Here is a 16,646-nt window from a genome sequence, read left to right on the forward strand (position 1 = left end):
AGAAACCCAAAAGCTGATTGTATACATATGCAAATGCTTTTGATGATTAAGTTCGCCACTGCTTCGCGAAAAAAAAATCTTTTTTCCGTTGTTCAAATTTAAATTTTATCACATTAATCAGCTAATACGGCAATTTGCATGTAATTGCATACAATTTGCCATGCACTTTGCATGCAAATTCCAAAGCTGAATTTTTTAACCTATGAAAAACAAATAAATATAAATGCGCATCTCGTGAGAAAATGACAAAATACCACCAGGCGTCCCCATCTCACGTGTTGCCCATGTCACGATGAAGATCACTTAGACTGATTAAAAATTAATTTTGTAATTTCTTCATTCTGCAATAACAATGTTTTTTTCTCGGCATTTAATATATAAGGGATGGTCACATTATTTTGGAAACTCGGGGACTTTCAAGAGCGATTTTCAAGCCAATTTTTAAACCAAAATTTTGAAATCTGCTTGCACTCTTGTTAAATGGCCAAATACTGATAAGAATTCAGTATTTTTGATTTAGAAAATAAATTTTTGTGCTCAAAAAATTTATTTGAAATTCTCACATTTTGGCCATTTTGTTCCTGTAGAGTTTCCAAAATAACGTGACCATCCCTTACATATGTATATTTATGAGCTTTTATTTAAAATAAGAGTTGCTTGAATGTCCTTCATTTGGTCCTTTATACGATTTGGAGGAAAACTTACGAGCTTTTTAAAGCTTTTAAGCTCCTAGTTTGACTATCTTAAGGAGTTTAGCGTTATTTATCTCACAATGATTTTAAGGAAAGCTATTCAGTTTAATTAAAATAATGGGGCTTTCAAAAGTTTAAATAAAAGTTTTATTTTTATTTTTCTTAGTGGGGTTCTCTTTTTCTCAAAGATTCTATATGTTCCTTACGTGCATAGTCAAACCCTCCTGTAAGTCTACACTGTACCTCTAAATAAGAATGTATGACTGTAAGATTCTTCTCGTTAGGTATACCTTTACTTTCATATTCTCTGAATTTGATAAGTGGGAATTAAACTGAAATCTTGAGTCCCAGTAATAAACCTAAATATTTAAATTTGCATTTAGAAGGAAAATGTATATAAATTATGTTTTTTTTCACAAAATTATCCAAAAATTGCGGTTCTACTCTTATTGTAATTTTCAAGAATTTCAATTAAATCAGCGCAATGGCCCATGCAAATGGAGTAATAGCCAACACCTCGTATTAATTAATGTATTCAAATTTTTAATTTTTATGCACAACAATTCCGGTGCTTTTGAGAACATTTGAATGGCCAAACATTTGCATATAATTTTCAGTGGCTCCAGTTCAGCTCACTTTCGTGCAGAGATTTATGTGAGGCCCATGTGCGCGGGAGCTGCTGCTTGCGAAGAATAATCTAATTAGATTTAATTAAATTTTTAGCAATGTGCTAAAAAAACGAAAATATTCTGAGAATTGCAAATATTATATTTTAGCTACAAAGGGACGTTGGCACTTCATTTTGCTATTACGCGTGTATGGCTTTTCTGAAACGCCTCTTATACGCACTCACTGACTCGTCTCTGTTGTATAATTTGTGTGTTTTGCCGTTTTAGCCTTTGGGAAACTGGTGGAGTGTTGTCAGAAATTGGCACAATTACTGTGTACACACCACTGACTGGTGGGGTTGACCACAAATAAGGCCTAACGTTGAATTAATTTGGGTAAATGGTGGTTCCGTGGAAAAATTATAAACAACCGGCTGGGAGAGAGCGTGTATATACTAATCGATATCCACGCGGCGTCCCTGCCGTTCTCAACTATCGGCCGCTGAGTCCAAACAATAAACCACTTGTTCACCTCTGGGTGAGCCAACACAGGCAATCAGGTGGGGTATTTCGGTGGAGTTATCCCATGAGCCGTTCTCACAGCAATATTCATATAATGTGGGGAGGAAGATGGTAGAGGCGCAAAATTCCCAAGAATACTCCGCCGTGGGATTGTGTGCGGAAGGTGATCTTCGAGCCACGCACCGCGATCGAGTGCAACGAGGAAAGAAGAAGGTGAAGGATGGTACAATGGGCTCAGACGTGCCATGGCTCAGCCATCATCTGCATACCGCTGGCCCAGGCAATATTATTATAAGTAATATCAGTATCGATCGCGTCTCTGCTGTTGGATGCTCTCACATGGAAATTACACTACCTACACCGTTTCGCCATTTATGCACGGATAGAAAAAGATTGCATAATAGACCTATTTTATTAGAATGAAGTCTCTAATTTTACAGGCAAAGTCTTTTATTATTTTAATTTAGATTTAAATGTTTTTTTCTTTTTTGCTTTTGGTCAATTTTGGATTTTACGTCCATTCTCTTCTGGTCGCTAAACGACCTCGCTTGGCATTATAACTTGGCTTTTTAAGGGTTAATCTATTTTAACATTTTTAAATCAAGAAAACTAATTTTTAAGTAGGTATATTTTTCAACATTTTCTCATCTTGATTCAAGTTGGTAAAGAAACCTGCCATGCGTTATTGGAAAAAGTAATAGGAAAACTTTTAGTGAGCTTTTCAACATAATTTTATGTTTAAACGAGGTAAATTGTCGCTTCGCTCCAATTTTCCTCGCCCCGCTTCGCGGGGGGTTTTGCGCTTCGCGCAAATTTTAGAGAAAAAAAATTGTGATGATTTATACGTTGATTGGAGCCACTCATCAACCCAAAAAAATTGCAAAGAGAAGAAATCATTTTCATACAACATTTCAGGCGCGAAATTCAAAAATTCGCAAAAAATGCATGACTGTTATATGGGGGCTACCCGAAGGGGGGCTTTGGGGGGAAAATGAATACGGCCACTCGAAACCGCCTGATATAAGGAGCCTCTGTACCAAATTTCATCGCGATCGGTCAAACGGTGTAGATTTGTATAGCCGAACACGACGGAAGATTACCAACAAACAGACCTTTCTTTATTATATAGATTTAATTTCTAAATAATCCAGAAAAGCTTTTATTTACAAGGTAATTTTCATTTTATTTTTATTTTCTTTCAACCCATTAGAAGTGTCTTGTTTTATCAAATTCAGGTTGTTGTATCAAAACAAACAAATCTACAAAGGACGTTATGCACGATATATGAGAAAAAAGTAACTTTATTTTGGAAAAGTTTTCAAGAAGTTTTAGACGTTATACACGCACTTTCTTGCCCTCTATTGTACCTATACTTATATCATGTAGGATTATATCGTATTTTGCATAAAATAATATTTGCCACCGATGATTGTGAACAGTGTAGGTGAGGAAGGAGTACAACTTGCTCTCCTCTACCTTCTTCTTTAGCTCGTCTGTTCGCGGTGTGAGCCAACTCCTCACGAATTTTCATTAATCCAATTACGAGATAAGCTGTGTACGGGGATCGTCCAATCGTCTGTTCCTGCCTATTAATTCTTCTTGATTACAATAATCGCACGGAAGGGGGAAAAATTTATGTTGTTTAAAAATTAACCCCGTAAAATTGATGAGAATATGTAAGGGGTCTCCTTTCACAGCAGCAGCAAAAAAAAAACATTCCGACCTCCTTTTGCCAAAGACATCCGAACGGGGTATGGTGAGATTGAGAGGGGGGTTGTGAATTGAATGTTATTTTGACTTACCACAGGGTTTTTCTCGCATTTCACTATCACTGTTTTCTGCAATGAGAAAAGAAACAAAAAAGGGGTGAAGTGTTGTAAATTTTTATTGTAAGCTCCACGTGTCTCGGTAGAAATTTCTCAATGGGGTGTTAGAGTGAGACGGGGGCATTGGTGAGGACCGGGGAAGGAATGGATATGAAGAGAAGGCACTTTGAGGTATTATTAACAAATAAATGGGTTTATTACGTGGTTTTGTGCTCGATGCCATTGAAACTCCATAATTATCATTAGATTGCCGTGTGATGTGCATAACGGCATCGTATTTCATCTTCCCAAACACTTGGGATTTTTATGAATGAATACTCTTTTTTTTTCATCATAGCCCCACACCTCTGGCGGTATTTACAAAATGTCGAGGTTCAACAGGTATTACAATGCTCGATTTTGAGAGGAGGGGGGAGGGTAAAGAAAAAATATGTAGGCAAATTAAAATGATTAATATGAGTTTTTCGGTCAATTTTTATAGAGACGGTAGCTCAGTTTTGCAAAAGATTTTTATATTTTGAACATATAACATATAGTAAATGGAAGGGAGATAGAGATCATAGGCCTAACGATTTCGTGATGCGACAAAATGCTTGTTCTGTAATTGCCTAAATTGTCAAAACTCCCGTTAATTAGGTGTCACCTGATGACAAATGTTTAAAACTGTTCCAAAATGATTATTCCCATAATAATGTTTTTAAGGCCCAAGCAAAAGAGGGGCCGGCGTACTCCAAACAAGAGAGAGAGAGGTATTTCCATTGAAGCAAATGACCAGCTACCGTCGCTTATTGTTAATCCCCATTTCGTTGGTTATTGTCTCGGCCAAATGGCAATTATATAGCCGAACCACTGTAAATATCTCATTTCCTGTTCCCGTCTTGAATAATAAAATTCATATTAAATACCAAAAATTTATTATTTAGATCAAGAACAACACCAATTTCTTGTTGATTACTTTTCTTGAGTGAGTCTTTGATGTTGGAATACGCACATACACCTCATCACAACTTCACTTCTCATTGCTCACGCAACAACCAATAACCCAAACTAGGTAGGTACCTATAAGGTGGTATGCGTGAATCAAGAAAATGCACACAAATATCTCAACAAAACATAACTAAATTACCTAGCTTTTTTGAAAGCTTATTGCGTACCCACCGATATATAATACAACATATGACTCCCGTCCAAGACAAACGGAGAATAATTAAAGTTGAAGGAAAATAAATAAATACGAGATATATATTATCCAAAATGTCGTGCATGAAGCGTGAAATTATTATTAGACTCTTTATATTTTATATGTGGTGAACAAACGAAAAAAACCACGAAATAAACAGAATTTAATTAAATTAATTAAATTATGTGTTAGTGGCATTTTGAAAACACTTGTAGCCAATTTAATTGGGATTAGATCAAACGAGAGATTTTCACATTCCCGTTTTCCATTTATTTACCCCCTTAATTGTTTGTAGTTTTTCGACTTGAAATTTATAATTGTATAAGTCACATTTAAAAGTCTTATTAACCCCCCCCCCCTCCCCACCTTCTGGATCACTCTTTTTGCCACCAAGAGTGACTACTTGAAGTTTGAGAGAATGAAAAAATAAATAAAACGTCTTCTGGCTGAGCGAGGGATGAGTGAGTCCAATTTCCAATTCTTATTTTTTCATATTAATTAAATTTAATATAATAAAATTTGATAAAAATGATTAATGTAATTTCTTTTATCAATTTAATTGCCTTATGAATATTTTGATAAAATAATTATTTCTAATTTATTTTATTATTCGAAAGATTCTAAATGAGATTTAACATACTGAATCCTAATTAAATATTTCATTTTATTTAAAAAAAAATCTTTTGCGTAGAAATATGGAAAATCGTCTTCAACTCCTTTAAAATAGTTTTCAAATTAATTTTAATTTTTGTTATTAAAAGTTGTTTAAAAAAAAACATCCTGTCAATAATGTCCTGAGATTATTTTCATGCTCTCACGCTTGCACCTCAAATTTTATTCACCCTCTTGACATGCTCACATTGACCCCAACCCTTGGCGGATTTCTCAAATACTGCTGTGAAATTTACTCCCCAGTGACCTCCCGACATTGCCAAAAGAAAAATCCATCATAAATCATGACGTGATGAGCGTTTGGTGGGCGCGAGGGTTTGGCGGCGATTTGCTTAACATGCTGCTCAAAAATCCGCAAGAATAGGGATTGGATTTTTGCTAAATGTTCCCATGGGGTGGGTGGAAAGAATGTACTGGGGGGGGGGGGTGGGGGTTGATATGCGGGGGTAGATGGGTTGATGGATTGTGTGGGATTTTAGAGAGGTCAAAAGATAGAGATAAAGAGAGAGAAATAAACTCACCGAGTTCGTCGTGCTTGAATGGCGGTGGGGAATCGTCGGCTCCGTAGTATTGACGGTATAGCTGATGCCTGGTGGATGTTTTAAATTTGGACATGGTAAAATCCAAGGGCTGGTCTGTGGCCGGCGCTGAGCTGTGGTCAAGTGCCACTCGATGTGAACTCCGCTGGGCGACCAGAAGCGGCATAATGCACCTCCGTCCAAGCAGCTTCCTTTCGTCGCACGCTTTTCCCGTCTCCCACGTCAATTTAACGAATTATTTTGCACACACTTTATCTCTCAAAAAGTAATTTTCCCTTTTTTTCACTTGGAAGTTTACTTTGTGTCTGTTATTGCACTTTTTTTTTACTCTTAAAGAATATTGCCAGGTAATGAGAGATAAAATAAATTAAATGTTCAGCACGTGGACGCCCTCACTTTTTGAGATCGAGATTGAATCTTGCAGTCTTTCTTGAATTTCCCAGGGATGTCTTCCGGTCAGATTGGTTGAATTTCCTAAGGAGCATCGTGTGGGTGTTGTTCCTCTTTACCCAAAAAATTCAACCCCGACTGCCGGATACTGGAAATTCTGGGAAAAAAGGAAGAAAAAGAAAACATATCACTCGTATAGTTGGGATGAGTTAATAAAATATTCACGAGATTGTTCAATGATCGTCTATTTCTCACGAGTTTATGCGGCGATAAAAAAAGATCCGATGGGGGGAAAACAATTCGTTGAGGTGAAAATTGATAAGTCTATTAGAGAGAAGAAGATGAGTGTTTTGTAATCGAGTAAAACCTAAAGCACTTTGCCGGCATGTCAAATCTATAAGGGAGGGTTCCCTGCTGCTTCCTTATTGCCTCCTATCCCATCGATTTCTTCCAATTCAGCACCACATGCGTCTTTGGCGTATAAAATCTCCGGTGCACAGACAATTTACCAAACAATTTTGCATATTGATTCATCTCAATTTTCAGCTACCGCGTATTCCCACGAACATCCACACTCTTCAAATGGAATTCCGCCTTTTGTATTCAAATTGAGAATTTGAGAAAAAAAACACATCAATGTGCGTGATGGTCTCAAATGGGTCGCCAAAGAAGCGATTGAATGTCTTCTTTTTTTTTCCTTTTGCACCTATCGAGAGACATACTTTTAGTAATTATATTTCCTTCAAGAAGAATGAAAAAAAATTCTTATCACGATACGATAAAAGTCGTTTTGTATGTGAACTAGTAACACTTAATCAGTTCCTCTTCTATGTACATAATTTATATGTTTATTTGTCAATCGCACGACACACAAATCGATGTCGCGCGGGCACAAGGAGGTGCGAGAATCGGCTTAAAATTCACATTTTCTTACTTCTCGTGTTGCCCCACAAATTTATTATTGATACCTGTTATCAACTCTTGTGCGGAGTTCTCCTAACGCAAATATTTGTCATTTTGACTTGGTGTGTTATTGTGATTCTTTGCCTCTTTTTCCCAACTCACTCCTTTGCCCCTTTTACTATGCGGTGGTACCTCCCCGGGGGCCCCATGCCTCGTGTTTGCCATCGCATTCACTTGTCCCAAAAGAAAGTTATACACACCGGGCGCATGGTGAGGTGCGAGTGACATGGAAAAAGGGTGAAGAAATTGATGTTTTCGTGACGACAATGAGCTCGAAAATATTATATATCAATTTTAATGAGAGCATACACTGTTACAAAAGGAACGCCACGATTTTTGTTAATAAAATTCAAATGAAATGTGAATCAATTTTCAGATGAAATGTATTCATTATGGATTTTAATGAAATTTGTCATAGGTAGGTATTACATTCATATGGAAAACTAGGAAAACTTTATATTACAAAACGTAAAGTAATTAAAAAATTGATATCAAATTGAACAATCTCATGGAAGATGTTAAAAAAATCTTTACATTCACAAAATTTGAAATTGCTTAAAATTTTTTAATTAATAAAATTAAAAAGACTTTTTGGAAAAGCTCAAAAAACATTTTGATTTGGGTAGAACAGAAAAGAACGAAAAGATTCTAGGATAGACATTTTTCCGATTTTTCCAGAATACTTTGCTGAATTTTTCAATGTAGTTTTACCCTACCTTCTACTATAATCGTTATTCGGGTTTTATAAAATTTAAACCGACAAAAAAATTAATAAAAAAAACTATTCCATTATAGGACAGATTTTTTTAAGTTCAGAATTATAATATTTTTCATTGTTGAACAAAACTAAATGAAACGAACGAAACGAACTATTTGAAAAACTGCTAAAAAGATAACCTTTATTTTGATTTTAAATAGAATTAAAATGTAATATTTTTTTTGGAAATATTAGGAAAAAAAACAATAATTTAAATATTTTACAATTACATCTAAGCTAAGTGGTTTTATTGTATTAGTTGGTATACCACAATCGTGGTATACCAAGTATTTTTATATGTAGAAAAACAAGTTTTGCTTTAGTTTAGTTTATATTGACAAATAAATATTTTTCATTTTTCTTGTTTATTCGTATTGTTTTTAATAAAATTATTCTATGCCTAAAATGATATTATCAAGATAGTATAGTATAATCCTTATTTAAAATTATTTAAAGTCATTGAAATATAGAATTTATTATATATCAATTAGTTCCTAAATAACTCATATTTATAGTTCATATGAAATAGAATAATACGTGATAAACGAACTACTATATAAAAACAAAAAAATCAAATTAACATAAAACATTTATTCAAATTTTTACTTCCTGAATTTCAATTTCAAATTTCATTGTGAAATAGAAATATCTTTTTGGTCAAAGTCTTTGCATTAATCTATTTTGGCACTTTTGCAAATCCTTCATTTGGTTTTGTAGTCATGAGGCCGGATACAGGTAAGTCAATGAAAGTCTATTTTAGGTCTATTTTTAAACAAGAAAAAACCCGATAAGAATTCACTGATAGCTTTTTGTTGAGGAAATTGACCAACTGATTAGAGAGAAAATATAGGTCCGGTACCAACATCCCCCTCTGAATTCTGGCTCCCTAATTCGGGCGTGCGTTAGTGAGCTTTTGATGCGTAAAAGAAATCGAACATGAAGGACGTTGTAGAAATTCCAACGAATCACCCATTAGTCGTTGATAAGACAAATATCTGAGATATCGCATTGAGTTTACAGCGTCATTCAAATTGTAAATTTATTATAGGAGTTCCTCAATACTTAAAAAAAAATCACCTTGATCTGGTAATTATTGTTGTTTTTTTTTCTTCGTGTTTGCTAAAATTAGGCAAAAAAAAATATGCAGTGTCGGTTACAAGCGGAAATGACGTGCGTGGCTTAGAAAATAATAATAAAAAAAATCAATTCGGTATGTCGAAATTGCAATAGGAAATTATTTTCAAGTGATAAAAAACGTTCTTATCGCAAGGTGTAGTGCCAAACACCAAGTCATCGGAAAGTTTCTCTAGCGTCACAGGCTTCTTCTCAGTGTACTTATTTTTAAGTATTCACTCATTATGTTTGTCACTGGTGAACCACACAAATTGATTACGCATATCTCACCGAGTGTCAATGATGATTTTTAGGGCACCACACCGTGGCAGTGATAGGGCTCGATAGCGGGCAATTTTTGGGGACACGCACTTAAATTGCGGAGAATTTAAAAAAAATGACCGGTTGTAAATTCCAAGATGTGGACAAGTGGATGGGTTGGAGATTTAAGTAGGAGCAGCGTACCTGAGTGACGTTAATCCTAGGATGGTTAGGTTGGTTCAGCTGGTTGAATAGGGTAGGTGGGCTTTAATTTCAGCTTATTGCGTTTTCTTGTCTTTCCAATGTGGAAAATATAAAACAAAAAAATTCGTGCACTTCACATTAAATAGCAAACCACTCTTTAGTTGCGGGGGTGGATGCAAGAAATCTTTTAGTTGCAGTTTTGATTAACTGGGGAGCAACTATTTGAAGTACCCAGAGCCGTCGCACAGTTACTCACAATTTCATCAAACTCACTTCTCGCGACTTTTATCAGTTCACTTTGTCTTGTTTGGAGGAGTCCACCGGATGGTCATTAATACACAACACCACCGATCTTGGGTCGGTAAATCTCTTTTGCGGGGGTGGGTTAACCCTCATTTACGGTTGGGGTGCCATAAAATTGCGTGATTTCACCTCATCTGCGCTCCGAAACAAAAAAAAGTCGAGACTACCCAACCGACGAAAGGTTTATTTTTGGGACTTATTCAAATGAACGAGGTAATTTGCAGATATATATTCTCGTGAGGTGTTTATTGCACTTGACTCACATGCAAGTGGATGGCGCGTTTTTTTGTTGTTGTTGTATGGTTCTGGCCAAACACGGAATGGCGAGCAAGAAGAGGAAACACGGAACGCGCGATTGCGACGGAACGTGGTGGATCCCACATGCGTTACCAACGGATCGTCAAATGTGACTAGAGTAGTGGCTGTTGGTTGAGAGTAAATAATTCGTGTTGGAATCGTATTTGCGCGCCATGGACGCCACACATGCTCACCCGAGCTCTCTGGGTGCTCTCGCTACTCTCTCTCAGTGGACGTCGACGTAGGCTCTCTCATACTCTCTCACGATACCCGTTCTTAGCACCCGTGTACAGTCCCCTACCCGCACAACAGCCCCCTATCTAAGCTATACGTTATACGAGTTCCCAACTCTTATGATATGCTCATATGCTGATACATGAGGCAAGTCGTGTGGAAGCCGCCCGCGATTTATGTTTGTGAGTGAAAAACTTATAAAATCGGAGAGAGAGAGGATGTGTATAATATCACCCAGCTTTTGTACGGTGGGGATTTTTCAGTATCCAATCAGAAATTTGGATTTTGAATTGCGCGATTTTATATGCGCATTTATGTTAAACAGCCCAACACATACACACATTTGCACCCAACTCCACCGACAATACCTCAAAAATGCTCACGAATAAGCACGGGTGGGAGAGGGGGCGAGCCCAACAGAGGGCGACATATGAATGCCATTTGTGCGGAGAGAGGGAGCTTTTGTGGGGGTGAGTTTCTGCAGAGAAAATTCTCAAACATACTACTAACGGCCAATGTGGGTGGACTCCAAATGGTGGTGAGACAGTATTTTCCACACTCTGATCTATTATGAATGTGTGAAAAGGCGGGGAGAAGGGGGTTGGTGGGTGGTAGCGGTGAAGGGTGAAAATGACGCTTTATTTATGTGACAATCATAATAATAAATAAAATCCACACACCCGGAAAATAGCCACAGGGAGTTCCATCTAAACAGCCATCTCTTACTAAAACCCAACCCCGGAAAATTTCAATCGCCGTGTTTTGTGACAAAATTAAGGCTGAATCATGCTTCTTACATGGCCACAAAATATTATCAAAATGGAAAATATTTTCTCCTGAAAATTAAATGAAGAAAATACTTAAACAATTTAACTGAAAGTATTGAAAAGTTATTTGGAGCTGATTATTAAATCCTTTTCAGGCTCGGAACTTTGCTTTACGGCTATACATTCCTAAATGGTTAGATATATCGCAATGAAAGGAGTTTATTCGTTTCCTTATGGGAAAATCCCTAATTCTAGAAAAGAGCAATAACAAAGACATTACTATTAAAAAACAATAAGAAATGCTAAGAAGACATATTTCTCTTTTCTGCTGAATGGAACAGGCAAAAATTTACTTAAAAATATGAACAGTGACGTCACTTTTTGTTATTTTTTGGTTTCATGCTTTGTCAAAGATTTAAAAAAAATATGCATTAAAAAATGCATTGGAAAAGACAAAAGAAAAACACATGGGTGACGTCACTGTTTGCATTTTTGAACAAAAAAAAAATATTTGCCTGGTTTTTCCAACCGTTTCCAAATGAAAATGGTAAGTCTCACAATTTTTAATTATTTTGACTAGAAATCTAAATGAGCAACATCCTTAATTTTATTAATATGAGTATTTTTTCCTTAACTTTTTTTTCACTTGATGACTTTCTTTAAAAACTAATTAAAAGTCAAAGGTCAAAATTTTCCTTCAACGTGAAAAAAAACATTAAAATCACCACGGCCAATGGTAAATTAATCATTACACCGTGTCATCGGTGAGCTGTTATCGCTCGAACCTCTACTTGGAAGATTGCACAATATTCTTTCACAATAAATAAAATTTTCTTATCGATATCCAATTCGACACGATTCCCGCGTCCCAGGTCGAGTCATGATTAAAATTTGATTAAATTAACGTTCGTAATTAGATGAGATGGCAGTAAGTAATCACACTGTGTGCTGTGAATCATCTAGCCCATTGCTTATCAAAGTGATAAGTTTTAACTTCTCAAAAAAGCCCCTTTGTCGCAATTTTCATATACTTACTCTATTTCTCAGAAACACTTGAAAATTTTCAAGATATTGAGCATAATTATGGCGACAGAGCTGTAAAAGTAATACGCAAAATGTGGAATGTTTATTTGAGGCAGTTAAATTTTTGATCAGATATTTATTTGTGTCTAAAATGAATTTTTATATTCAGTTAAAATTTTGGATTTGACGTCCGGCCAAATAAAATTAAAAAGAAGAAAATTTTGGATATTATTATTCAAATACGGAAATATAATTAAAAGCATCAATTAGGAAAAAATAAAGTGAAGATAATATTTTTTTAAATATGGCGCAAATGATTTAAGAATCAGATTTTCCACCATTCTCTTACGAAGGTTGACATTCTTAAGTCAGCGGAAGACACAATTCGAAATTAGAGAATAAGAAGTTATATTCTTTTCTCTACTTTAAATATTAGAGAAAAACTAGGATTTAGTTAGGTACAGTAATAATGATCAATAAATATTAAAAAAAAAAGTAAAAATCCCATTTTCCGTTGAAAAATTAAGTTGAATGGCCTGAAAAATTCAATTAAAAAACAAATCAAAAATTGTTTTTTGATATTGAATATACTCTACCAAAAATAGGTATTACCAACAAATAATATTACTCAATTTTTTGAAATATTTTATCAAGATTTTCTCAATATTCTCATTATCACGTGTGACTGTTCCGCGAAACGATATACCTACATATTGGCCTCAATGAGTGATTCTTTCGAGGAAATCATTCGACAAAATTGGTCATTGTTTTTCTCCTATTGTTGACTTTAAATTCAAACACATGCCTTATTTCAATTATAAGTATACATGAATTTTATTCCCCCAATGCGCACATTCATGTTTCAAAGCCATCACGTATCATTTTCTCTATATTGTCACATTTTCAAATTGATAAGGCATTACGCTATTTAATGTGAATGGTAAAATATGAGATATTTCCTTTAGATTAGTCAATAAAAACGTATATGGAATATGTCATGAGAATACATTAAAATCATCAATAATGTTGTATAAATTTTTAATGAGAATATTTTGGGTTGCCTTGCGCAAAGGGGTGGAAGCTCCAAGGATGTATTTATTGGGGAATTTTCATCCCCAATATTTCCATACAAAGAACACTAAAAGTATTGTATGTGGTTTGGGGTGAAAGCTCTCCTTTCGTGACCTCTCGCCATTGCCGAAAGCTCTATGTGGGGGCTATGAGTGTATACCAGTTACGGGGTGGGTGCGGGGGTGGCAGAAAAATCACCCATCGCTTATCAAAATCGAAAGAGGCGAAAAACTGTGTACAGCGAAAAGCTCAAACCGAAATTCAGAGTGGGCAAAGCAAGGGTGAGGTTTTTCACCACCTCTCCCCTTATAGGCATGATTGTGAATGTTTGTGTGAGGGGGGTAACCCCCCCTCCTGTGTGTACAGTGTGTGGGTGAAGGGTGAAGTGGGTCAGTGTGAGACATGCGCAGAGTTGTGTCCAATGAAAAATCTTTATGGTGTGTGTTGGTGACGATAAAAAAGGGAAAATATGGGCAGGAACACCCCATAGAGACACCGGGGACGATATAAAATCTCACTTTTATGTATACACTTCACATTGGCGGGGGTGCTCAAGTGGGCGACATCGAGGGGGGGATGTATTGGCCTCATAATGCGGCAACGATCCCCTCCTTTTGTCAGCCCTCCCTTGGCCTGGTGTATATATACGAGGGTGCTGCTTTAAAATTTATATTTCCATTACCATTCACATTGTACAACGATTGAGGGTTGGGCAGCTGGGGAAGACTATATATGTACATAGCGCACACACACACCCTCGTAAATAGAGCTTTTTTTATTATTATGTATACACATTTCCACATAAATGCTTTTGAGAAAACGCCATATTCTCATATTACGATCCCCAAAGAAGGGGAGCTTTTTTCTGCCTTTCACCCCCAACAACGTATAAGACGATGCGGGATGAAAATATACACGGGAAGGGCTTTAAAGCTCACCCCTTGTTTCATTTTTCAAACGCCATTTTTGATTATTTATTGGCATTCATTGGTTTTTCAGCACACCCAAAATGTTTTCTTGTATGTGCTCCCAACTGATTTCTATCTCTCTCCATGATTAATTCGAATGGCGTCAATGTTGCTCTCATAAAGAGTTTTGGCAAGCAATAAATTTATGAGGTAAATCATATTGGACAAATTATATCTGTTTATACATCTCTGTCGTTCTTCGCTTTCCACCCCATTGACAAACTCTTAGCTGACGCGAAAATCATCAACGCAATTTCTGGCACGAGACACTCGAGAAAAGCCGAGAGCGCGTGCAGTTTTAGGAGGAGAAAAAAACACGTGGCAGAGATGCAACCCTTGCACTCCTTTTTAACTCTTTCCTACCATCCCCTTATTGTCAGACGAAAGGGTGGGCAAAGGGGTTGGGAAGATCGTGATCTGTGAATGTAAAAAAAATGTGAATCCATGCTACTCTATTGGTCATGTGATTCTTACGTTAACCAACTGATTTTTTTAGCCTTTTCTTATTCGAAATTATTTTTTAAGGATCTTCACTTATTACAATAATTTTTAGTTGAAAGAAATAGTGAATTGAAGTACAGTCGTGCCTTGGCATAAGATAGTTTAGGATATACTCTTCACACTCATTATTTTCAATACGCGAGAGCAGTACATCCTAGACTATCTTATGCCAAGGCACGAGTGTATATAACTAAAAGACACCAAAAAAATTAATAGAAGTTTATCTAAAAAAAAAATATTACAACGCAGGGGTACCTTTAAAAGAAATTCTCACTGAAACCAGATGTTGGACACCTAAATTATCTCATAAGCCTTAATAATTGGCATTTTATCTGAAAGAACTGAATCCCAAAAAGCGTGTTTGAAGTTTGAAAAGGTTTAACGATTTCAAAATCGCTACCAAACATTCCCGAGTAATAGCATATAGCTAGAACTCTGGTGGGATACGTGATTGAATGAAAAAAAATCTAGATGAGCGCAAATGAGGCAATTTCCTGGTGCGAGGATAGGATGTTGTCAATTGAATTTGTGGGTATTTATTGGCGCTTAATTGCGAGGAAAATTTGACGATATACCAACGAACCCTCAAAGGGGTTTGTTGAACGTTCTCAATATGTTTTATTTCTTTCAGCTGTCCATGCTCGTAACATGCTTTGCTATCACCTCAATTTCTTGCACCTGCAAACCCCTTCGAACTCTTCCACTTTTTGGAGCTTATCTCGTGTCAATGGGACAAGGCACAAAATGATGGAGTTGATGTGTATTATTCAGTAGCCTCGTATGTGCCTCATGACCATTACACTGTCTCCTCTGTGTCTTCCCGACTTGTTTGATATTGGCAAAAGGGAATTTCCCAGAAATACCTCCACCCCATGGCTCATCTGCCACTCGATGGTCTGATAATGATAATGACGATGATTGTGATGATAGCGAGAGATGACCCAATGATGGGTGAGACATAAGCCAAGAATAATTGGGGTAGGTCAAGGTTAAATATAAGAAGAGAAAATTTTGTGGCCATTGTTCTCATCCGTCCGCAGCGTACTCAGAACTAACAACACAAACACTATATGGCCAGAAAACCCAAAATGGAATGAACGAAAATAATACGCAATCCGGATAGCGTCTGCCACTAAACGATCGATGAATCTCCTCTTTTTGGCTAAATATTCTCCAGGCCATGGAGCAATTTCCCAACATAGCGCAGAGCTAACGGGAGCGGGATGGGGGTGGCTGTGAGTGCTCCTCCAACTCCGCATGTTAGCTTTCGCAGTTGCTTTCACAGCTTCCTCTTGTTGCTGCCACCCACCCCGCAGTACGCACCACAAACGAACCTCGAGAGAAGTTATGGTGCCGAAGGAGGAGCCGGGGGTCCACCCGTCGGTGGTGAAATGAATGTGGAGCCATCAAGTGGTGAGATAATGGGAACGGAAGGCGAAAGTGATGGAGATTTTCTTCGAACTGTCGGTGGCTGTAAGATACACCACATATGACCAGATTGACTCATGATGGGCACGTACCGACTGACCAATTAAAACTCATCGAATTAATTAGAATATTTATTGCGCATCTCCAACAATTCGACATTTTCCACGCGGTTATTTATTACCCTCAGAAATGTATGTATGTAGCGACATTGTGATCAAATTAGATCTTCCCATATGACACTGTGCACCATATAATTCCAATGAAATTCATTTGCATTTGAATTACAGAGATGCATAAGAAATTCCAACAATTTAGTTCAATAAATTA

General features: G+C 36.6%; 1 protein-coding gene across 3 annotated transcripts in view; it reads right to left on the reverse strand.

The window, feature by feature from the left end:
• The window catches only part of LOC129791070 (protein nubbin-like), a 78,826-nt gene extending 68,384 nt beyond the window's left edge, over window positions 1–10,442 (reverse strand). For 2 of the 3 annotated variants that reach the window (XM_055828990.1, XM_055828988.1), the window contains exons 1-3: window positions 9,728–10,442; window positions 6,022–6,586; window positions 3,625–3,660 (exon numbers count right to left, since the gene is read on the reverse strand). In XM_055828990.1, the coding sequence (XP_055684965.1) occupies window positions 3,625–3,660; window positions 6,022–6,205 (220 nt within the window). In that variant the 5' untranslated portion in view covers window positions 6,206–6,586; window positions 9,728–10,442. The remainder of the gene's footprint in view (window positions 1–3,624; window positions 3,661–6,021; window positions 6,587–9,727) is intronic. The other variant, XM_055828989.1, reaches the window with a different exon arrangement.
• Between the last annotated feature and the right edge of the window lie 6,204 nt (window positions 10,443–16,646).

Source organism: Lutzomyia longipalpis, chromosome 2 (assembly GCF_024334085.1).
Source record: "Lutzomyia longipalpis isolate SR_M1_2022 chromosome 2, ASM2433408v1".
In the NCBI taxonomy this organism is placed as follows: Eukaryota; Metazoa; Arthropoda; class Insecta; order Diptera; family Psychodidae; genus Lutzomyia; species Lutzomyia longipalpis.